The sequence below is a fragment of the Lycorma delicatula genome, chromosome 1 (assembly GCF_047948215.1).
Source record: "Lycorma delicatula isolate Av1 chromosome 1, ASM4794821v1, whole genome shotgun sequence".
Taxonomy (NCBI): domain Eukaryota; kingdom Metazoa; phylum Arthropoda; class Insecta; order Hemiptera; family Fulgoridae; genus Lycorma; species Lycorma delicatula.
In genome coordinates this window covers 322,798,525-322,823,385 of record NC_134455.1, presented here as the reverse complement: position 1 = coordinate 322,823,385, position 24,861 = coordinate 322,798,525, and the positions used below count along the sequence as shown (strand labels likewise).

Sequence of the window (24,861 nt, the reverse complement as noted above, 5' to 3'; positions counted from 1 at the left end):
GCACTCACAGGTATAACTCCAGAGACAACAATAGACTACATGCTAAGAAGCGAGTCAAACTGGAATAATTTTGCTAGTTTTGTTAGACAAGTTGTTGTACAGAAATACTTCGATGAGAGAAGACAAGGTGTTGGCTAGAATAGGACTGGGTGGACAGCCTTGCTGGTGAGGTTCAGCATGCTGCGGTGTGTTGGCACTGATGAGCCACCAAGGACTCCACGGGTAACAGTCAGGTAACAGCACACTGTATACTGAAGGGACCCGGCGCCATGTCGTGGCGAACTGGGTCTGGCGTGGTGTCCAAAAGGGCAATATTAATAAAGAACTCTCAAAAAGAGCTAACCGGTAGGCCGACCTGCCATGCCGGTATATAGCCGGTAGGTGGGGAGGCCTAGCCTATTTGAGTTTAAAGACACTCCCCTGGGCGGCGTAATACCAACAAGTCGGTCCGGCCCAGGGGAGCTGAGAGAAAAAAAAAAGAAGAAAAAAAAGTGTATTGACTGTTTCATTTTAGAATCATTCTGGAAGATCCAGGTTTCATTACAAATGATGATTTTTTGGTAAAGGTTGAGATCAGCATCAAGTTGCTACAGCATACCAGCAAATGTTTCCTTTTGGTGTTCTTTTTGTTCTGCTGTGGGAACCCTAGGGATCATTTTTGGAAAACTGTTTTCATGTTAAGATCCTTATGGAGAATTTTCTATGGTGTATCTTTGTCAATGTTCATGGCTTTCAGCTATCATTCACACAAGTTGGTATTCTTCTCAAACAATCTGGTAATTTTTTTGGTTCTTGAAGTGGAAGATTGTCCAGGGTATTCAACATTTACCACATTCTAACATACTTCATTAAATCTTTTGTGCCATTCAGATACATGTGTATAAAACATGCAATTTTACCCATATACCTCAGAAAGCATCTGATAATGTTCCATTGTTATTTGAGTTTTACTAAGAATTTGAAATTGACTCACACGCTATAAAATGTGTTTCTCTTCAACCTATAAATTAAAATTGGTAACTGTGATCAGGTGTTAAGTAAATAAATAATTACTAATTAATTAGGTAGGATTTTTATTAAATCTGATAAAATTTATGTCTGTTGGATAGTTTTTTTTTTATTTACCAAGCCTGAAATTATTATTCAGAGAAATTGTTGTTACAATTCCTAACAGTATGTAATTAAATTTTGTAGGTAATTCATACTATTGTGTGAATGTGTAAGATTTATATATGTATGCAAATTTTTGTGATGTACAAGACATCCTGTCTTCATAATATGGGGATTATATTCATTTAATATAAAAACACAACTATTTTGGAAAAATGTCACATTTATGAAAATAATCCACTATTCAGAAATCAGAATTTTTATATAAAAAATTTTGAAATACAAATTTATGTTAATGGAATTAGGAGATGTTATACCTAATATTTTAAATTATTATGTTTGGTTCAGCAAGTCATTAGAATTCTTGTTCTAGATAAATATGTTATATATAAAGTTGTCAATTTCAATTTTTCATCCATACATATGTGTTTCCTAATAACATTTTACAGTATGATAAATCACTTTTTTCATTTGGTATCGTATAAGTACTCCAAAAGGGTGATTTATATTAAAAAATCAACTGTTTTTTTTTTTTTTTTAATATTTGAAAGGGAAGAACTAATATCTGCAAGTTAATTGAAATTTTATTTGAGGATATGGTATGTCTTTACATGCTTTTCTTTAACTTACAATAGTTTAACTGTGTCCTCAGATCTTGCAACTTTAATTAAACTCATTTCCTGATGACATACAATGGCAAAATTAAATTTTACACTGCAGTTAAGTTGTGTGATAATACAATATTCCACTGTTAATTTCATATATTTTATATATAGAGAATTTATGCGTAAATTGTTGGAAATGCAAGGGAAACATCTTGAAGCTAGCTGATTTGAGGAGATGTATTGATCTGATTGATTTTGCCTTTGATTCAGTATGAGTAGATCAGGTGGCTATAATGCCATCAAGGTGATGTCACTAGTATACTGTTTCTAAATAAAGTTTGAATTTTTCTAACTTTTCTTTGTATTATTCAACTTATCTTAAATAATTTTTTTCAGAATTAAATTCTTTATAAGTTTTGTTTAGGTTTTACTTGTTTATTACCCATTTAACAAAGTTATTGTACATCAGACATAAAAAACAGGGTTTTTTTTACATCAATTTACATGTTCCACCCCAAATTTCTCAAAAGCTACTGCAGATACGGTTCTGGGACCCAATTTATATGATTTTTCAGGTCAAAAATCATAAGAAATCACTAATTCTGCTCCTCAACTAATGTCCTAAAAATTTCAATATGACCTCATTTCATCAGGGTAGCTGAAGTCAAAGCAAAATCTTTTACTAGCCCTAACTTGCAAATTAAACATTTTAGGACATATTTTTTATATGAATTTTTTACATTATTTTCATGAGTACAGTTGGTTATGAAATTCCCAGGAGAACCAGTGTGTGTGTATATATATAAAACTATATAACTATTACTAATGTAAAATTTGCTAACAATTTTATTTATTACTAAAAGTAAAAAAATCTGATGTGGATCCCACATGACTTCTTTGTATGCCTATTAAATTTACATATACACATTTAAAAAAAATGAAAAGTACATAAAATTGAATTTCATTAATAACCTCTGATACTTTTTCATTTATTTTTTTTTATTGTTATTACTGAATTATTATTTATCATAAATCTTTTTTTACAATCACAGGTTAATAATAATTACTAATAAATCAATATATATAAATTTAAAAAAATTAAAGTTAAAAAAAGGAGATGAAGTCTGATTCAAACCAATGTGCCTCCCCTTATAAGATTCAAATATTTCATTAAAATTTTATTTGACTATAACTCTGGAACCAATGAAAATAAGTACAACATATGATATATTGTTGAAAAGTTCTCATAGAGGGCTTATTACTGCAGTTAAGATAAAGTCCAAAATCCAAATTTTTTTTGGATTTTGAGCTTTTTGGGACACTTTTGGTCCAGTCGATTGAAATCAAAAGGGGAGGTGCACAACTAGATGTTACAACACTCCTAAATCCAAAATTTCAACATCCTATAGCTAATCATTTTTGAGTTATGCGAGATACATACGCATGTATAGATGTCATGCCGAAACTACTTAAAATGTTTTCATGGATAGTTGGAACGGATATTTCCGTTGAAAATTGAAAATTTTTGTGATCACAATATTTCCTTTACTTCGTACAAGGAAGTAAAAAGCATTTCATTATTTAATTTATTTAATTAGATATATGTACTTGTTTTACCATTATAAATACGTTTGAACCATATCAGATTAATAAGTGCTAAGTGAAAATTTTATCATTAGGATTACATTAAATTGAATTATATTAAATATTTTTTTACAGGTGAGTCAGGAGCACCTTGTCTCTGGAATGAAGCTAGATGCCCTGATTCAGTTGAATGCTTACCGATTGTAAAATTTTGTGATGAAAAACCTGATTGTCCAAATGGAACTGATGAAGGCTCATTTTGTGGTATTTATTTCATAATTTCATTTTGCAACTAATTATTTTTGGTGTGCAGTTATTGAGAAGCTACATAAGGTGTATTCATAGTGAGATTCTGGAATAGTACCCTGAAAATATTTGCAAATAATACCTAACAATAAACATAGTGATAAAAGATATCAATTAGGAATATTAAAACTTTATCTTTGTTGAAAAAAGAAAGATTATAATTATTGCTTTTAATATATATCTTATTATTTGTTGCTTGTGTTTTATTTCCATTTGTTTTTAATTTACTGCATTTTAATATATTCTTCTTTCTTCATCTCTGTATCATCTTAATTTTCTGCTGATGGTTGTATCTTTTGGGCTGTCAAAAACAATGGTCTTTCTTTAGCATTTTCTACTTGGGATAATAAAAACAAATGTTTCCATTGCTTCTTTACACTGATACAAACTGATTACTTTATCAGTGTATTCTTTGAAAACCCTTTGCAATAATATAATTTTCCTATATAAGCTCATTTTATTACATCTTGTAAATTAAACAGTCCATTTTCTTCTGGCTTCATTTGTTATGCCTAAATCACTTATGAGTTCTTTTACTTTCAATTTGAATTGAAAGTTTCAAATTCAATTGAATTAATACGAGAGTCTTTCAATACTTAAACAGACAAATATTTTTAGTGAAGGAAACACTTAATGCAGACAATTGAAACTTTTTTAAATGTTAGTTGGCAACCTTGCGAAGAGTGAGTCAGCTGTTCGATTAATATTTATGTAAACATAACCTCTAAAGTCTTAGTTATGATGGTATGTCCTCTCAAAGAAAGTATTTTTTAAGAACAGTGTTCTGTGATCTGATTTTTACTTCTGTAAGGTGTACAACCATCAGAAATATTCTCTAGGATGAACAGTCAATTTGGCAATAGTTGCATGAACTGTTTGAGTTTTTATGCGCAGCTAGAAAAGTTTAAAAGTGGTCGCAAATGTGTAAACAACAAGCATTGCTCCCGACGTCTGATAACAGTGTCAATCTTGGCGTTAGATTTTCATATTGATTTACTTATACAAGGAGACTGACGACTTGCAGTTGAATAAATTGCTGGAAAATGTCGAATAAGTGTTGGCGCAACTCATTCCATCATTTAAAACAAATTGAACTACCGTAAGACTTGTCTAAGAGAGCTTATCGTTCATTACAAAGCCAAGAGATTTCACATATGCATTGAACTTAAAAATTGTTTCAATAACAAAGGTGATGCATTTTTGGACAAGATTTTAACCTGTGACGAAACTTGGATACATCATTTTGAACCAGAGTCCAGGCCTCAAAGCATGCAGTGAAAACATCCTGAATCGCTTGTCTGTAAGAAATTAAAAATGCAACTATTGGCTGGTAAGGTCATTAACCATCTTTTGGAGTGCCCATGGTATAATTTTCTGTGATTATTTGGAGGAGCAATGCACTTTAAACAGCCTATACTACTCAGCCATGATTGAGAACAAAGTCAAGCCCGCGTTGAAGAGGAAGTGCCTGGGATGGCAGAGGAGAGGTGTGCTTCTTCTTCAAGTCAACGCTTGACCTCATATGGAACAACTGACACTGGAAACTATTGGTAAAGTGGGTTGAAGCTTCTAGCTCATCCTCCTTACAGCTCTGACCTTGCCTCTTTGAATTTTATCTGTTTAATTCGATGAAAGAATCTTTGCATGACATCAACTTCAACAACAACAAAGCGGTAAAGAAAAAATGACAAAACTGGCTTTGAGATCAAGGTAAAGAATTCTTTGCTGAGAGGATAAGAAGATTCATGAAAAGGTAGGACAAGTGCAGAGAAGTTGGTCGGGATTATGTGGAAAAGTAGAAAAGAAAATTGTATTTAATTAATCACTTTTGCTGTACAGCCATACTGTACATACAGCTAGTCTGTTTAATTACTAAATGACCCTCGTATTGGGATTGTTTCCTGATTTTGGTCCATGAAATGAGGGCATTGTAAACTTAACTTATAAGAAGTTATTAGATTTTTCATCTCACCAATAATGAATCGGTTTTGGGTCAAAATTATATTTTCTTCCTGACATTTTACTAAGTAAATATAAGTAATATAAGAAGAGAAAGTAGACCATCTAATTTGTTACAGCAATTGAATTTAAAAAGATGAGTATGTATCTTTCAGTTGGTGTCTGTGATACTTCACATAAGGTAATTGAATCCAGAGGATAACAATGTGTGTACTGAATCAACTGATTTAAAAAACTAGAAAAATACTTTATTTTGTGTGAGAATATATTTACTTTTAATTATACTTATGACTTGAACATGTACAAAGATAAAGATAGATTTGAAATAATGTATAGGTAAGTAGCTAGCTATAAACTTATATAAATATAAATAAAGATATGTGCAGGACATCGCAAAAAAGAAATGTAAATAATGTCAGGATGTATTCTACTGATGAATTAAAGAAGGCTCAAGTAAAAGTAGTTGGGAAATATTTTGTATTTGAGTTATTATTAACTTATAAAGTATTGAAATCATGGTTTTTGGTTAAGCATAAACTTGAAATTACTGAAAACAATTTGAAATTACTGTTAACAATTAAAACTTAATTTACAGAGATTTCAATTACGAGAAAATTTATGTGAGTAAAGTCAAATGAAAATAAATAAGTTTAAGAAATTCAACTTTTTTATAAAAAAAGAGGTGAAAATGTGTTAGAAAAGTGTTATCATTTAAACTTTTAAAAATTTAAACAATTTTTTTAACATTTAAACATAAATCTTTTTATAACTGCAAATAAACTGTTGTATTTCTCACTAAGTTGAGCATATCTACTCAAAATAATTAAAAGAGGGAAATAAATTAAACAGTGGAAAAAGTGGTTAATGCTAAAAATATAAAACTACACAATAAATTTTATAATTATGGAAGTTATTTGTGATTATTCTGTTGCTATGCTGTTGCAGGTGATTTAAGTGGATGCCAGAAGCTTGACTGCTCACATGATTGCCGTCCTGTAGGAAAACCATCCCATGAAGCACCGACTGGATCACTTTGTTTTTGTCTTCCTGGTCAACAGCATAGTGGTTCATCTTGTGTAGGTCAGTTTATGTTATTTTCTAGAATTAGAAATTGATAATAAAATTTAATTCTTTGTTATGGATTTTTTGTATCTTAGGATTAATTTTATTATTTTGAGGTTTTGCACTTATCCAGATATTTTGCCTTAACTAAGACTGAAACTTAATATTGATGTTTTGAGTATGCAAATAATAAATGTATTAAATGTATAAATAATAAATGCATATTAATAAGAATTAAAATCATGAGCTTTTTAAATGACAAACTAAATCAAATTTGGTTCACTGACTTTCATGGACAAAAACAGTATAAGATATTTAGTGTATATATTAGTGCAGCACAACCTTTTTATTAATAATTCAGGTTTAAGAGGATACCCAGAGATAAATTTACATGTTTTGAGCCCATGAGTCCAGGGCTATTCCCCCTACATATACCATACCTCCCCCCTCCCCAAGCTACCCTCTGCCACTATCCAATTTTTAACCAATGCTATTCCAACTATCCTACTAAATCATCTTTATATATCATAAAAGTTTGTAATCATTTTTTTTCAAAATTTTAAAACACGTTCCTGTGTACTCATATTAACTATGTTATACTTTTATTATACTTTTCTACCGTAATTACAAAGTTGTAAATTTACTTTCAAAACGGTATTAACGGTTAATCATTTTCAAGTATAATACACAGTATGTCTGAAAAGTTTCCGAACTAAATTTCTGTAGAGTAGCGCCATCTCTCAGAAAACCAAGGAACTATGTAGTATGATGTCTGACGAGTGTTTTTACAAAATTTCATCATGTTTCGTCACTCCAGTCTCGAGTTATATTCAGCCGCGTACGTTGTGTTCATGTGACCTTGGCTGAGCTCACGAATGAAACAGAGAAGCACAATAAAATTTTGTGCTCGACTTCAAAAATTTTTCGTTGAAACTTATTCTATGATACAGCAAGCTATGATGAAGCCGCATCTCATACTACAACACACGTGATGAAAGTGATTTAAAGACGGTAGAGAGTAGGATGACGACGAAAAGTGGGAGGTTATCAATAGCTGTTCATGATGAAAATGTTGCGAAAGTGTGCATGCAACTAGCCAAACTATCTCAACTGGTCAAACCATGAATTTTAAGATCTATTTGAAAGTAATGAAATGCCTGATGCGTTGCATTCGTCGAATCTGGCTTCAGGTACAGAGATCTGGGCTGTTGGACCCTCTTGCATGACAATGCCTCAGCAAACATGGCAACAGTTTTAACAAGTTATTACAGCGCAAACCAAATCACCATCTTATTCTATCCGACTTCGCTCCAGCAGACTATTTTTTGTTCCCGAAACTCAAGTTGAAGCTGAAAGGCTGCTTTTTTGACGACATTCCGGCCGCCAAAAGGGCTTGCACTGAGCAGTTGAAGGTGATCCCACAGAGTGATTGCTCCAGAGCATTTGACGGGCTGTACTGGTCCTGCGGGTATATAACTAAAGAAGGGTTTTATGTACAGGGCTGATGTAAGTAAATATGTTTATTTTTAAATCTGTATTTTTATTTAATTTAGTTTGGGAACTTTTCAGACATAATGTGTGTAGAGTTTATATTATATATAATATTTTTTCAGCCTCCACAAAGTACAGAATTAGAGAATACTCCTCTACCTTTATTTTTTCATGTTCAAAATGTTTTTGGCCCTAAGTCCATCTTCAGTGATGTTTTTTTTGTTAATTCTTATTTTTTTACATTTACACATTAATTTATAGCTTTTTATTTTTATTTTGTAAAAATTGTTTATTGATAAAAAAATAAAAACATTTAAAAAAAATCGTTAAATTCAGAACAAATTTTGTTCAGTAAAGAGTATAAAAAAGTATTACACTAACTATTGTTAAAAAAATGGACTATAAAAAATTTAATCTAAATAAATTAATAAGAGCTTATATTATCTAAAAAGCTGAAATTTCTAAAACACATGAACAGTATATCAAAATTGCTTACGTTTTGCTTTGATCAAAATCATTAATATCATTATGAAAATCAAGTTTCATAATCAAGTCTTTTTCAGTTACTAAAACATCTAGATGAACAAAATCTCTTCTTAGAAGTAGTAGATCTCAGATAATTTTTGATTCTTGATAGTGTGGAAAATTATCTTTCAGCAGCACAGTTTGTTGCTGGTGTACATAAATACACTTTAAGACAATTACTTATGTTAAGGATATAAGTCCTGAAGATAAATTTTCGATATTATAAGTTTGTTAAGTTACATTAGTGACATTTGTTCAGCACTGGCATTGTCTAATTTGCCTTGAGTTAAAAGTACTTTTAAATGAAGACACTCGACAACAAATGAAGATTCTTCATTGTCAGTTGTATAAATTTTCTCCCAAGAAGATGTTGCTGTGGTGATATCCTCAGCATCTAAGCTGCATAGACTTGTTAAGAAGGAGAATATGCTGAAAAACTCAATGTAGACAGTGATTCTTTTGTTCAAGTCTGAACAAAGCTTATTAAGGATCATATCAAGCTTTCTTGAAAACTGTGGTCTGTTTTCTTCTTCTCCTCCTTCTCTCCTGGTTCAGTTGAGTCAGATTCATCAATCAAAGAAAAGAACTTCTTCCTTTTTCTTGATCTTTTAGACCTATTTTTTCTACACATTCACCATCAAATTCATTTTCAAGAACAGTTTGGACGGTTTTTATTTTCTTTTTACCAGTCATCTTATAGAAGTTAAACAGACCTTTCAGTTCATCCAGAAATGCAATTAGAGATTTGTACAGCATCACAATTGTAGCTACATTCATGCGGTGTATTTGTGTCTTTTCATTAACAGAGTTAAATTTATTGAGAATGTTAACCCTATAAGTCTGCCACAGATGAAATTTAAGTGTAAGCAAGTGAGGAGAGGTAATCACCAGGCTTGAAAAATGATTCTAATATAGTAGTGGAGATTTGCTGGTTGAAGCACAAACTTTAATGAATTGAATTAATGAACTGTGAGTCTCTATCACTGTATGAGTTGAGTTTGAACCGAATGATTCAAATCAATTGAATGAATAATATTATAAAAATAATAGAATTAAATTTACATTAAATAAAATAATATTAAATTTTTAAAAATTTCTGTTTAATAACATTTGGTTTCAAAAAATTGAAAAAAAAATGTATATAAATACTACAAACAAAATTGTCACTGTACATACTTTAATTATCCTATATTAAAAAGCAACTTTTGTCAATAATGTTTTTTTTTTTTTGGCAGTTGTGTTTTTTAATTTTTAATATTTATCTCTTGTTTATTTTTATTAGTGCTTTCACTGTGTGCACTTCTTCATCAGATGAATATAATAATATACTGATTGAGTTATCAGTTTTTCTAAATGTAGCAAAAGAATGTGATGTTCTTTCTTCAGTTCTAAATTAAAATTTTGTCTTAAAATGTATATGAATTAATAAACAGTGACGTAATTCTTATTTTATGTTAAAGAAAAGTCATCAATTTATGTTTTATAATTATTTATTCGATACAGCAATGCGCCATGCAAACATCCATCCATTCATTCATTCATAGTGTTCTACCATTAGGGCAGGTTCTGTCACATCTGCTGTTCTCCATCTTGTTCTGTTCTTTGCTAACTTCTTCGTTTCGGTGTAGTTTATCTTTTCCATCATCCTATTGATCATTTGAAATCTCTTCCTTCATCTTCCTTTCCTTCCAATCACCAAGTATTCTATTGCATCCAAAAGAAATGTGAAAAAGTAAAAGAAATGATTCGCTAAGTATTATATTAATTATTATTCTTGATTTATCTAAATCAAGTCAATAAATTTTATATATATATATATATATATATATATATATATATATATATATAAAACGTAACAACAAAAAAATAATTAACAAACAATAACAGAACCTAGAAAACTAATACCAAAAGTCGACTTTTGTGGGATCCCATATCATCAGTTGGTACAAAATTCCAAAATCACATCAAATTAAAACAAAAAACAAATAAATAAAAACCAAAAATTTAGATACCGTAAACCCTAATAACCACAAAACTTGAACAACATAACGAAATGCCAACTGGAATGATAATAAATTTAAAACATCACGCAGCTACATATGTAAGCACTGCTGCCACTTGCTACAATCAACTATGTCTTTAATTAATTATCATCTTCAAAAACGATCTGTTGATTAATCATTTCATACTTTTGTTTAAATTTGTAAATATAATGTTTTTCAAGTATAGCCAGTCTTCTACTATTGTTACAAATTTCCAAAATTTCTAAATTATTTTTGTAACCAGTAATACTATGTCTTTTCTTTTTCCTGTTTAGCCTCCGGTAATTACCTTTCAGACAATACTTCAGAGGATGAATGAGGATGATATGTATGAGTGTAAATGAAGTGTAGTCTTGTACAGTCTCAGTTCGACCATTCCTGAGATGTGTGGTTAATTGAAACCTAACCACTAAAAAACAATCCACGATCTAGTATTCAAATCCGTGTAAAAATAACTGACTTTAGTAGGACTTGAACACTGGAACTCTCGACTTCCAAATCAGCTGATTTGGGGAGACGCATTCACCACTAGACAAACCCGGTGGGTTAGTAATACTATGCCTACACAGCAACAAATGGTCGTCCAATTAGACACACCTGTCTTTCCATTACTGTAAGTATTGTAATGAAACAGAAGTGCAAAACATGAAATGTTAGAAAACTGAGTCACTGACATATATATATATATATATATATATATATATATATATAATTTTTTTATACTTTTCAGTGAACTTTATTTATTGGGATTCAAATCATGCTATTGTTTTAGAAGTTGTTTATCTGAGCTGAATAAGCCCAGTTAATTTGGCTTGTAGACTGCTGTGACATAGCGTGATCTGAAATGGGTAAGAAAGTGGATTTTTAAATTAAAGATTCTTCTTTAAAAGGGAAATCACATTTTTCTGTTGTTAAATTGTTTTGCATCTATATTTATTTGTGTCTTATATTACAGATGCTGATGAATGTCAGCTTGATGGAACCTGTGATCAGATGTGTAAAAATACAGTGGGTTCATTTGTTTGCTCTTGTGTTGAGGGATATAAGAAAGAAGGACAATCTTCATGTAAAGCCATTAATGGTAAGTGATTTTACTCTCTAGAAAATTGTCTTAATTCATATAACACATAGTTAAAATCATTTCTTTGATTTTAAAATAAAAAAATTATTGATGGTATTTATTAACAGAACTTAAATAAATATTTTTATTGATTAAAAAGAAAAGAAATTGTAATATATTTTAAAATTATTAAGTGCTTTCCAGTTAGAGAAAAAACTTGTTAAAAATGTAATTTTTGAGCAGAGTTTCTACGTAATTAAAAAGTAACCTAATAAATAATTTTTAACAATAAAAAGAAATTGTGTCACAGTGAAAAGATAAAAGTAAAAGGCAGTCATTAATGTAATTTTTCTTAATACCAGAAATAATTCAAATGTAGAATTCAGGTTAAATATAAGAAAAGAAATTAGATATATAATTGTTATTTAGAAAAAGAAATTAAACAAGAAAAAATATTAGAAAAAATCAATAATTTAAAAAAAGATATTTAGAATAAGAGATTAGAAGGAGTGCTGTTATGATTAAAATTTTCATTTTGGAAGACAACAAAAAAATTTTAATGCTTAAATGGAAATAGAGAAAAAAGAAATTGTTTTTAAAATTATTTACGCAGAAAACTTATTGCAAAACATAAAAAAACTCCAAAAATATTTGGAAACTTCTCAATAACTTCTTAAAATATTAATATTCGAGAATAGAATGTAGCAGTCAGTCCGTAATTTTTATTTAACATATTAACAGTTATTCAAATATTTATATTTAAAAGATTAGTTGTCAAAATATATTAGGTTTTCAAAATAAATGTAAACATTGTGTTAAATTTTTTTAAGTGATGGGTGTTGTCTGCAGCAGGAAGATGAGGAAAAGAATAAAAACAAAGATATCTTGAGAAATGCAAGTTGGTGTGATAGTTACTATTCTGACATATTGCAACATGGTTTATAGGGTTACAGGTGGGTGGAACTATGCTGAGCTTACTAGGAGATTAGGCTCTACATGTTACACAGGTTTTTGCTGTTAAAACAAACCATAATAGATTAGCTCCAGTAAAAATAAAATAAAAAAATAAAATAGAAAAGTAGATTGACTGGTTTTTAAAGTTTTTGGATTAGTGAGATTGTCAAAGACACAAATGGATTAAAAAAAGTCTTAACCTAGGGGAGCAACATCAGCTAGCATTCAAAAAGAATTGGATAACTACCTGATATGTCTGAAGTTGGTGTTATATTAGAAAAAAAATATTAATTATACAGCCAAAAGAAAAGAATTTAAGTCAGTAGAATTAATACGTTTTTAATTTTTTCAAATGTATATAAAAACATGACGTAATACTAATTCATAACATTCTGATATTAAGAAGCACCCCAAGTCCATTTGATTATATGATTGAAGGATTTTTTCTCTAAATAATATATCATTGTAGGATAAACAAAGTGCAAGGTGCAGTGAGAAATATAAAGAGGGGAAAAAATTAATCAAGCATCTTGAGATGCTTGATTTTATAATAATTTCTAATGAAAATAATATTTTATAATAAATTGTATCCTCAACTACAGAATTAAATTTTCTACAAATTTTACTTAAAAGGTTTGTGTTTATTATCCATTCAATAAAGTTATTGTCCATCAAACATAAAAAAGGGGTTTTTATCCCAATTTATTGGTTTTCACTCCAGATTTTTCAAAAACTACTGTAGATAAAGTTCTGAGACCTATTTTATTCAATTTTTCATGTCAAAAACCATATGAAATCACCAATTCTGGCATTAATTAATGTCCTAAAAATTTCAGTATGATCTCATTTCATCAGTTAGCTGAAATCCAAGCAAAATCTTTTACTAGCCATAACTTACAAATGAAGGATTTTAGGATATACGTTTATATCAAATTTTTCCATTATTTTATTAAGTAGAATAAGTTATAAAAATTCTGGGACGGCTTTGTGATGATGCAATGGTATAAGGTGTAGAAAAAAGAATATGAGGACTTTAAAGCTATTTAATATCTCTTAACTTTGATTTACAGTAGTGAATCACAAAAAAAATGAAAGAACAACTTTTACAGTTTTTCCCTATAAGTGTTCAATGAGGTCTTTTGTCATGTGGCTCACATCCATTCAACAGTAGAGTTTGTCACATATTTTAACCATCGTGTCTGAAGTGACAGTTGCATCAATTCTGTGCCTGTAACTGAGCAGATTACTAGGTAGCAAAGGCACGTATAAAATATCCTTTACAAAATCTGAAAGGAAAAGAATCACATGGGTCAGATAAGATGAACTTGGAGGCCACTGCAAATAAGCTCTGTCATCAGGTCCTTGGTGACTGATCCAGCGGTTATAGAAAATGTCATTCAACCAATCCCATACAAAGTTATCCCTGTGAAGAGGCTCACCATCTTGGCAAATAAAATTTTCTGGTCCATCTTGCATTTGAGGAAAGACTCATAGTTTCACAGTTATATATGGTTTAGCACCTTCAAGTTTTCTAGCTACAATATGTTATATCAAAATTTCCAATCAAACTAAAGCCTCTTTTCCTCAAGCTTGCCAAGTAATTAAGCAAGATTTGTATGTCGATGATCTGCACACTGGTTGTGACAACATCGATCAGTTGAAACAGTTATATATTGATGTTTCATTATTGCTTAGCAAATATGGACTTTCACTACATAAATGCCATTCCAGTGTTCCAGATGTGTTTGACAATTCTGATTCTTTCTTCAAATTAGATAAGGATGAAAATATCAAGACACTTTGATTATTTTGGAATCCTCAAGGCAATGATTTCATTTATCAATTCAAACCAAAAGATTATAATACTTCTTACAGCAAGCGCTCCATTTTGTCAATCATTTCTTCATTGTTTGATCCTTTAGGACTATGTGCTCCTATAATCGTTCCATTTAAAGTGTTCATCCAAGAGTTATGGTGCGCTAGCCTGCAATGGGATGAAGTTCTTCCCACTCCGTTAGCAGAAAAATTGAATTTTCTGTGATCTCAGCTCAAACCTTCAAGTAATTTTAGGATTCCTAGGTTAGTTAAAATTAGTTTTAGTAAGAGTTATCAATTACATGGATTTTTTTATGCAGGTAGTAGCGTATACGGTGCATGTCTTTTCATCAGGTCTGCTGATAGCAATGAACACATTGAAACCCACTTATTGTGTTCAAAATCTAGAGTTGCTTCAGTCAAGAAAATTTCTATTCCTAGGTTAGAGCTGAATGAGGCTCTTCTATTATCTCATTTATTCAATAAGGTTAAGTGTATTTCAGGTGTAAGATTTGATTCAATCCATTTTTGGTTGGATTCCAAAATAGTACTTTACTGGTTGTCATCGCTTCCTAATCAATGGAAGGTATTCGTCGCAAATAGAGTTTGCGAAATTCAAGAGCTAACTAAGGAATGCTTATGGAAGCACGTTCCTTCAAGGGATAACCCCACAGCATCCTGTCACATGGTTGCATTCCGGATGCATTAACCTCATCACAACTCTGGTGGAATGGTCTGTCTTTTCTGAAGCAAAAGAATGCCTGGCCATCCAATTCGCCTATCATTTCTATGATTCCACCAGATTCGCTGAAGGAAGAGAAGAAGCTAGCAAAACTAATGTGTTTCCAGCTGCTCTTCAAACTACAGAAGCTGTAGAATTTTCAAAACCAATTTCTTCATTCACACGAACATTAAACATATTTTCACATTGTCGTTGCTTCATTTATAATTTAAAAAATAAAAATAATCATATAATGTCAGATCTTTCTTCGGAAGAAATCAATTCCACGTTCCCAATACCTATCCATCATGGTGGGCGGCATGCATCTGATCCTACTTTACTTACTTCTGGACATTTTTTAATTTTTGTTCCATACCTGACTGATTTCTCAGGCATTAACATAATTATTTTATGTAATACTCTTTGTTTGTATATTAAGTTTCATTTCATGTAAGGTATCACGAAATTATAATTAAGGTAATTACAATTGGTGGGCGGTGTGTTCCGTTCCACGGTGAGCCATCCAGTGCTGCGATCTAGTTGGTGCTAGCGCTAGCAGGAAGGTGAGGCTCGTACTAGTATTCTATGTTAGAGTCCCACCCAGTGCGGTCACATTTTTCATTTCGTTTGAATGGACAATTAGTGTTAGTTGTATTCTAAGTCAGGATCCCACACAGTGCGGTCATGTTTTCATTTCAGTCCAAGGGGGGGACTCATAGTGTCTTGATAATGTTCAAGTTCAATTATGACTAAAGTCATACATTCTTAAGTTTAATGTAACTATTGTAATTCAGTTAAAATGTCAAGGGTGACAAGAAATTAAATATAACAATTCAAGAAGAACATAGCGTTGCTTCATTTCATCATCTACCATTTGATAAAAAAATACAGTCCACACTAGTTCTACCAAGTACGAAGAATCAATTTACACCCAGTGCACAACTAAAACTGTTCTTCTTCCCCCTTTGATTCTAGCTTTAAACCAACACTGTAATTCTCATCCAGGAGATATTATAACAAATTAAAACCTCAATATTCTTTTTTAGATTATATAGAATGTACTTGGAATATATTTTGAATTTGTTGTTTAATATGTTAAATGACTTTTTTCTCCCCAGTTAAGTATTTTAACCATTAAGTAAATCTTTTTTATTTATTTATAAATTTTAACATTTATTTTTAAAATTAACTTGATAAAATTAAATTTTACTGATCCAAGAAGAGAAATTTTCTGTAGTAGAGTTTCGTAAAAAGAAAGAAAGGCTCTTGGGTCACATATATTTAAGGCATCCAAGAACAATAGTTCAAAAAGGAGAAGGAAAAGTGTGGAGCATATAAAAAATAAAATATGTGAAAAATCTTTGAGGAAGTAAATGGAAAAGTAACTGTATGCCATGAGGAAGTAAATGGAAAAGTAACTGTATGCCATGCTATACTGTTAGAACTTTTTGATTTTGATTTTTTTTTTTTACTTTATTTAGTTTTTAGATTTTAACATGTTATTTTTGCATTAAAAAAATTTTTAATATGAATAGTGATTAGGTGATTTCATAGTATATGAAATAGTTTTTAATACTGATTAGTTAATTTTTATTTTTATTTTTGATATTTCAGAACCTCCTGAAGAGGAGCCTAGTTTAATATTTACTAGCACTACTGAAATTCGGCGGATGCATTTAAATGGAAAAAAGTGGGATGGGAATTCAGTTGTGTATCTACAGACACTAGCACTTGAATTTTATCATCGGAACAAAACAGTTTGTTATATTCAGCACAACAGTAGTAATGCAGTTCTTAGTTGTGCATTCATTGATAGTCTTGATAAACCATGGCAGCTTCCATCACCCACATTATTTCCAATTGCCTGTAAGTATTGCTTTTTTATGGTTATAGTAATAAATAATTATTACAGGGCTTAGGAGATTTATTTTTGTTGAGTATTCTTTTTTTACATTTAAGATGAGTGATCATTCATAAGTCCTATGATTGATAGAATGTTTTTAAAGAGCTAGAGTTAAGCAAGTATTTTCATGTTGATTGAATTATGACATTTTTATAGAGATATGGAGTGGCTATAAGTCAACAAAATACCTGTGTTTTAGATGTTTTTTTTTTGTTTCACTCTTCAGGTAAATTTGTAGCAATTGTGGGCTACCATTATGAGTGCAACAGATATTCTCTTAGCACTCTTTCTCACACAGCTTGTTAATTGAGCAGCTATCTCTAATAAAGATGTATAAAAATACAATTTACTAGTGTATTTCTTTAATGTTGAGAGAATCTCTTTCTTTCACATTAATTTTTGTTACGTAGGGGATGCTATATTTACAAGGATAGGAATTAATTATTTTGTGTTGTAGTTGCAGATGACAAGAATTTATATGATGTTTTTATGGATTTCAAACATATAACAAATTTCTTAGAAATATTTCCATTGGATGTTTTTCTTTTTTTATTTAATTTCTTTATAGAAAATGTGCTTAGTTGTAGGGAATATGCAGTGCTCAGGTTGTGTAAAGTTTTTATAAGTAATGTTTGCTAAAAGTACAAATTGGGTATTGTAATTTTTCCCTTTTGTAAATTCATTAATTTATAATTTAAAAATAAAATCATCTGGAGGTTTAATATTGTGAATTTTTTTGTGTTTCAGGGATTTCAGACTTAAACATAAATTAATTCAAATGTAAATTCAAAACTTAGGATTTGTTACAATGTTAAAGTATTTCAATTATTATTTACCCTTATTTTCTGTCAAATAACTTGTTCTTTTTTATAAAGAACATTTATCTGAAAAATACATCCCAGTTAATGCACATAACACACATTCACACTGACAGAGAAGAAGGAGATACATATACACACCACATTGTGTGTATTGTACACTATACTTTTTGTAAAGACTCACTCAGTATAATAAATGTTTACCATTGCCTTCACATTTCTGCATGTCATTATTTTGTTTATTATTTTCAATGAGTTTGACTTTTAACAATTTTTTTGTATTAAACAATCTACTATTTTATAATTCAGAAATAAAACTTAACGTGAAAAATTTTGTGGAAATTGTAGCAAATAAAAAAGTGTTTAAAAACTATTTTATTAGAAAAAAATTATATTTGACTGATATTCTGATAAAACATGTACTAGTGAACAAACAGTACAGAAAACTATCAATTATTAATATACACTTTATTCTGCTGAAAAGATTTTACTTAAAAACAAACATATTTTGATAGCTAGTTTTTTTGTATTAAATGCTGACTAAGGGTAAAGTTTGTTAACTGCTGTTATTTTCATAATGTTTTCCCCATAGTTCTATTTTTATTTATTTTTTTAATATTCTTGTGACATAGTTACTGCATGAATGTATTCACTCTGACGATCATTCAGTTATTATATGTCTTTTCAATCCATTTGTAGAGTTGACAGAATTTTTATGTTTCTTATCGCATCTTAATGTTTTATGTTTTAATCTCCATTTGAAATTGTGTATCTGCAAACCATGTAAGTTATGTGTTTATGAAGGTTGTATTTATTGCTAACTACACATGTGAACTAAATTACTATGTTGTATAATTTTTGTGTTTATGAGAATTAATTATAAGTGTTAATGGTTTTATTTTGATTTTCCAGCTAATACACATATAGCTCTTGACTGGATTTCTGGCAATTGGTATTTTCTTGATGATCATCGTGAAATGATATTTATATGTACTCAGACAATGAAACACTGTATGATATTGATTGACGTTAATCTGAGCAAGCCAAGAGGGATTGCATTAGATCCTACTAGAGGGTATGTTGATGAGTACTTAATTTATTACAATACATGATTGTCACATTAGTGCTGTTAAAAAAAAAGGTTGCGTATATTTTTTCAGGTCTCTTAAAAACTTTTAATATTTGCTTTATTTTGGTGTTTTGTTTTTCGTTATAAGAAATCAAAGTAGCAATTAAGAAAGGTAATTATATAACTAACTAGATAAAACAACAATATAATTATCCTTATACATGCAAATTAAAAAGTAAATAAATCCAATAATATAATAAAAATAATTAAACAGATCTAATAGGAATTGTATCTGACATCATTGACTTACATTTTATGTTATTATTTCATGAATATATGGACTGAAATAATATCATTGTTATCCTGTTAAAATTTTAATTTTACATTCATAATTTGGTTTATAAACACTCTGTGACTTTATATTTCACATTTCAATTAAAATTCTTTTTTTTTTTAATGTACTAATTGTTTAAATATTGCTGTGCTTTTTTATAATTGTGGATTCTAGAGATATGAATCTTCCTGTTACAAGCTACTATCTTAACTATTATTCATAATATATACTATCATAATTGTATTTTATTGAGTGTCATTAATTTGATAAAATATGAAAGACAACTTTATAAGGTTTATAAAGAAGAATTAAATATTGCTGCTGATTTTCCTCTCCATCAGACTGAAAGCAGTCACAATGCATATAATTACTAGTTTATTGCTGGGATAGACATTTTTGCAAAACATTGCTGATATGTGTAAAAACTGGTTAATGAACATTTGAACATTTGAAGTTTGCTTTTACAGTAAGAACCTGAAAGGATTCAGAAAGTATATAGGATTAAGTGTAACGTGTGTTTATAAAATGGATAAGTAACAAAAAGAATAGGTAATCACATTTTAGAAATAAATTTGTTGTCTGTTATAGTAAGGCATAATATTTTGTGAGAGGAACTTAAAAAAATGCTGGTGTGAGAGTAATAATAGGTTCATCAGTTTCCTTTCTAATAGAATCCAGTAGAGATGAGTAGGAATATGAGTATATTATATGAGACATTGATATAATGCATACTTTTTTATCATTCTAAAAGCAATAACAAAAAATAACACTGAGATTTTATTACCTCTAAGTTTAATTAGAACATGGAGTCTTCATCTTATTAAAAAGATACTTTAAAAAAAGAATTGATTATTCTTGTTGTGAATAACAACCAATTCAAATGTGTATGTATGTGCATGTGTTGATATATATATATATATATATATACTGGTGGACCCGACAGACGTTGTCCTGACGTGGCACTGTTCTGTAATAAATGCACAACACATAAATATAAGTAACTTATTTAAGTTAAAATTTGCAGGAATGTGGACAAAAATTCATTAATTATTACTAATTATTGAATAATTATGTGTGTATTGATTAATTATGTGTAGTATGGTTAATATTTATTTTCACTAAATATTGAGATGTCTGACGAAAATTGAATTAAAAAATCGAAACGTCGTAAAATTAATAATTAGTGTAATTAATAAATTTTCATCCACGTTACTTCTAATTTTCACTTAAGATCATTTTAAAAAAGTACCTCCTGCATTTTTTTAAATTTAATAATTTTGAAGTTTCATAACCATGTGATAGCTTAATTAATCAATTAATAAAAAATTAAAGCATTGTAAAAAAAGCAACCTAGTTAAAATTTTAGTAGAAATTTTTATCCTTTTTCTCATTCTTTATTTTAACATCTATTTTACCAAATTTTAGATAATTGTAAATTAAAACCAATTTTAGAAAATTTTTTACAAAATTAATCAGCTACAAAAATTATAACTTCAATTTTTTAAATATACTTTAAACTATAATTATTATACGTACATTATATTTTAATTTTATAAATGTTATAATTTATTTTACCAACTGACATTTTTATTTTCAAAGAGCCGTTCAATACTTCATAAGTTGCATAGAATCAAATAAGAACTGACAATTTAAATTTGTAGATTAAGTTGATTGTTATTGAATGCACAATGAATGATGTGTATACATCATTAAAATTCATGAAAAGTCATGTAAAATACCCACTTCAATACTGCATCTTACAAATTTGCACAATGTATATTTTTTAATTACACTTTAAAACGTTATTTAAATAAATAATATTCTCAATAAGCGCGTAATTCTAGCAGACTCGGCAATGCTTCGCTATTGCTAGATTTGAGTATAAATACAAATTAAATGAACACAATTGAAAGTTTCATAAAACCTTAAAAAAACTGAACATTCAGCAAAAAAAACTTCACAAAATTTAACCTTTCACTTTATAAAAGTCAGAATGTAAATAAATTCAAATGGCAAAACAACAGCACTACCTATCGTATTTAATTCACACCACTCTCTAATCACAGTATTCGGTGGAAAATAATTTTTTAACGAAAAGGGCTGTGGCTGCAAAATCATTACAATTAATACTGAACATTAAGAAACTTACAAAACATTACGGAAATTCATAAAATTTAACCTTTCACTTTATAAAAGTCAGAATGTAAATAAATCCAATTGTCAGAACAGCACTACCTATCGGATTTAATTCAAACTAGTCTCTGTTTAGAGAGTAGTTTGAATTAAATCACAAAATTGACGTTAAAAATACAAATTTTAATGTAATAATAACATTAAGCAACGATGCAAGTAACTGATATGCGAAAAAGCAACAAAATAAAAAAATTTCCTAGAATCCGATCGCACCACCAACTACCGGTTCTGATATGCCAAAAATTAAAAAAAAATTTTAAAACCGGATTGCAGCACTGCCTACTGAATTTAATTGTGAACCTTAACCATCCCAAGATCAACAACAACACATTAAATAAATTAATTAAAAAAACATTTTCCAGTGGACCAAATTGTGAATCTAAACCATTCTCGAATCCCCTTGAACACACACAAAAAATTTCATCAAAATCGGTCCAGCCGTTTAGGAGGAGTTCAGTGACATACACACGCACACAAGAAATATACATATAAAGATATATATATATATATATATAAATTTTTGAATATTCAAACAATTCGTCGACCACTGTGCTAATTAAATTTAAAAAAAAATAAAAACTTAACTACCAAAACACAGTAATAAAAAAAACCTAAAAAAACTAATACCAATAGTCAACTTTCACAGGATTCTGCATCATCAGTTGGTACAGAATTCTATAATTACATCAAACAAATAATAAAAAGAAAACAAAAACTTAAAAATTTAGAAAACATATTGTATATAAAATATAAAATTTAATAAATATGTTTTCTAAATTTTTAAGTTTTATTTATTTTTTATTTGTTTGATGTAACTACAGAATTATGTTATTGACTGATGATGTGGGATCCGCAAAAGTACATCAAGTCATAAAGTTACATCAAACAAGTATGATATATATATATATATATATATATATATATATATATATATATATACATTTGCTCTTCATTGCAGTTTTGCCTGCACTATATGGTTACTTATGTTTCCCTGTAGCAGTTAATTCTTTTATTTTATGCTCTTTAGTCGAGTAACCGGGGATAGGTGCAGCCAGTCACTCATACAGTTACAGTGGCAGTGGCTGTGTTGGTTGAGCAACAGTCGTATATCTTTGCATCCCTTAAAAAGCCAGAATTAAAAAACCCTAAAATGGTTTTTAAATATTTATCTGAAGAATATTTGCAAGCCCAGATCTTCTGAATATCTTGTTTACTATAGTCCAGATTGGGCAAATTTACAATCATTGTTAAAAAATTTCATTTCCTTTCAAGTTTGAATTTCAAAAACCTGGAAGTTGGTTTACTGACATGAAGATTACATTTATCGAGGTTGATTTCTTCATTTGTTACTGAGAAATTAGAAAAATGACAGGTTTTAAAAAAGTAAAAAAATCCATTTTAACACATTTAATCTCTGAATTTCAAAAAATGTACAAGTAAATTTTTAGATATTCATATTCAGATTGCACACACCAAAAATTAAGTTGATATCTGTCTCTATTACCGAGAAATAAAAAAAAATAATTTCATTGTTACTCCATCTTAACCCATTAAACTCAGAATTTGAAAGTGGATTTTCTTAGTATGCAATTACACTATAAGGAGAAATTGTATAAAAGTTTTCATCAATTTATCTTTAGTAGTTTTTGCTGGGCATTGATCACTCATGACATGTTAGTTTATATATATATATATATAGCATCCTCAGTCTCGGCTTCGCCAGAGATTATAATGTAGCCAGCCCATTTTCTAACACTATAAATTGGTAGGACTTCTGAATATATGATAGTTTTTGCGGTGTTTTGATTTGCTGGTAGTAGAATGTATTGACATTCTGAATTAAGCTGATTGAGCTTATGGAGGTAGAAAGCCTGCACAATGAGAATTCAAAAATTCTGGAGGATGGTGGTCTGCATCTTCAGTATTGATTACAGAATCTATAGATAGATATTCCTTGTTTGCCCTTCAACTTTTTCAGAAATGTAACCAACATTTCCAATGTTTAGTAGTTGTAAGAAAGTTGGCATCGCCTTCTCCAAGATGAACCTTCATATTAGTTATTAAGTTATTAGTGAGGAGAAATTTCCATAAGGGTGATGATTTAAGGCAACATCAAGCCCTAGTTCCTCTTGTGATGACAGGCAATGTTTGCCAAAAGTCTTCAGCAAACATGAAAGTTATACCACCCATTAATTTACCTCATGATGTAATATCTCAAAGGGTTTGATCCAAGTGGATCATTTTTACAAATAGAACCAACAGCATATATATTAAGATCAGTTTCGTCAGGTTGTATTTTAGTTACTAACATATACCAATATGTGACAATGAGATAAGCCTCGTTTTTGCCAATTGACACTTAACCCATAGCAGTTGACCAAACCAAATATTTCTTTTTTGTTATTAAGGCCTTGGAGTTTTTTATTTTCAAATGGAAAACTCTGTTTATAATATTGTGTTTATCAGTAGATTTTTAACCAGTGAATAGTTCAATTTTACTTTTGGCCATTCAGGATTACACGTAAAAGTTATAAATAAATATGGACGCCCATGTTTATGCATGTATTTCATAGCATCTTGTGATTTTTCATACATATACCATGGTGAACTAGCAAAAAATGAGGGAAGTATAACACATTGACCCATGTTGTTAGCATTAACTGTCTTGTTGTATAGTATCTTGAAGATGTTCAGCACATAATTGTTTTTGTTATTGCGAATAAAGGCTAATCTTTCAGTGATCATTTTGGCCATCATGTCAACACAATGTTGATAAATAAGTTTCTGTAATAATGTAAAAAATTGTTTATATTATCTCGAACCATAAGTCGATAAGCATAAAATTATATGCAGAAAACTGTTTTATTTTATTCATTATTATTAACTGGAATAGTTAGATAATAAAAATCTTTGGTGCCCTTCAAAAACATAAGAGGATATTGTAAAGGATCATAAGAGTGATGAAGCTCAGACGCATGTTGAATTTGACCGTCACGACAATGTAACATTATATCTCTAGGTCCTTTATCTTCATTGACCAGTAAAACAGTAACTTCATTAGTAGTTGGAGCAATGTAGAAACCCCTCTGCTGAAGGTACACTATCAGCATGAGTTATTAATTTAAAATCTTCCACGTTCCCAAAGGTGTGTTGTCAATATTGGATTTATAAACTCTCTGATCAACTTATGTTCCAGCAAAACTTGCTGGAGTGCTGTTATTAGTTCCTTTTTCAAGTCTGGAATAATATTAATATGAAGAGAAGTTTGATTAGCAAAAGAAGAAAGTAAATTTTAAAAGTTGGTGATTGA

At 29.6% G+C, this 24,861-nt stretch overlaps 1 protein-coding gene across 1 annotated transcript in view; it reads left to right on the top strand.

The window, feature by feature from the left end:
• Positions 1–24,861, top strand: part of LRP1 (LDL receptor protein 1) — a 473,582-nt gene that overhangs the window by 140,470 nt on the left and 308,251 nt on the right. The window contains exons 4-8 of the mRNA XM_075382014.1: positions 3,435–3,563; positions 6,510–6,644; positions 11,640–11,765; positions 16,849–17,100; positions 18,868–19,030. Coding sequence (XP_075238129.1) covers positions 3,435–3,563; positions 6,510–6,644; positions 11,640–11,765; positions 16,849–17,100; positions 18,868–19,030 — 805 coding nt within the window. The remainder of the gene's footprint in view (positions 1–3,434; positions 3,564–6,509; positions 6,645–11,639; positions 11,766–16,848; positions 17,101–18,867; positions 19,031–24,861) is intronic.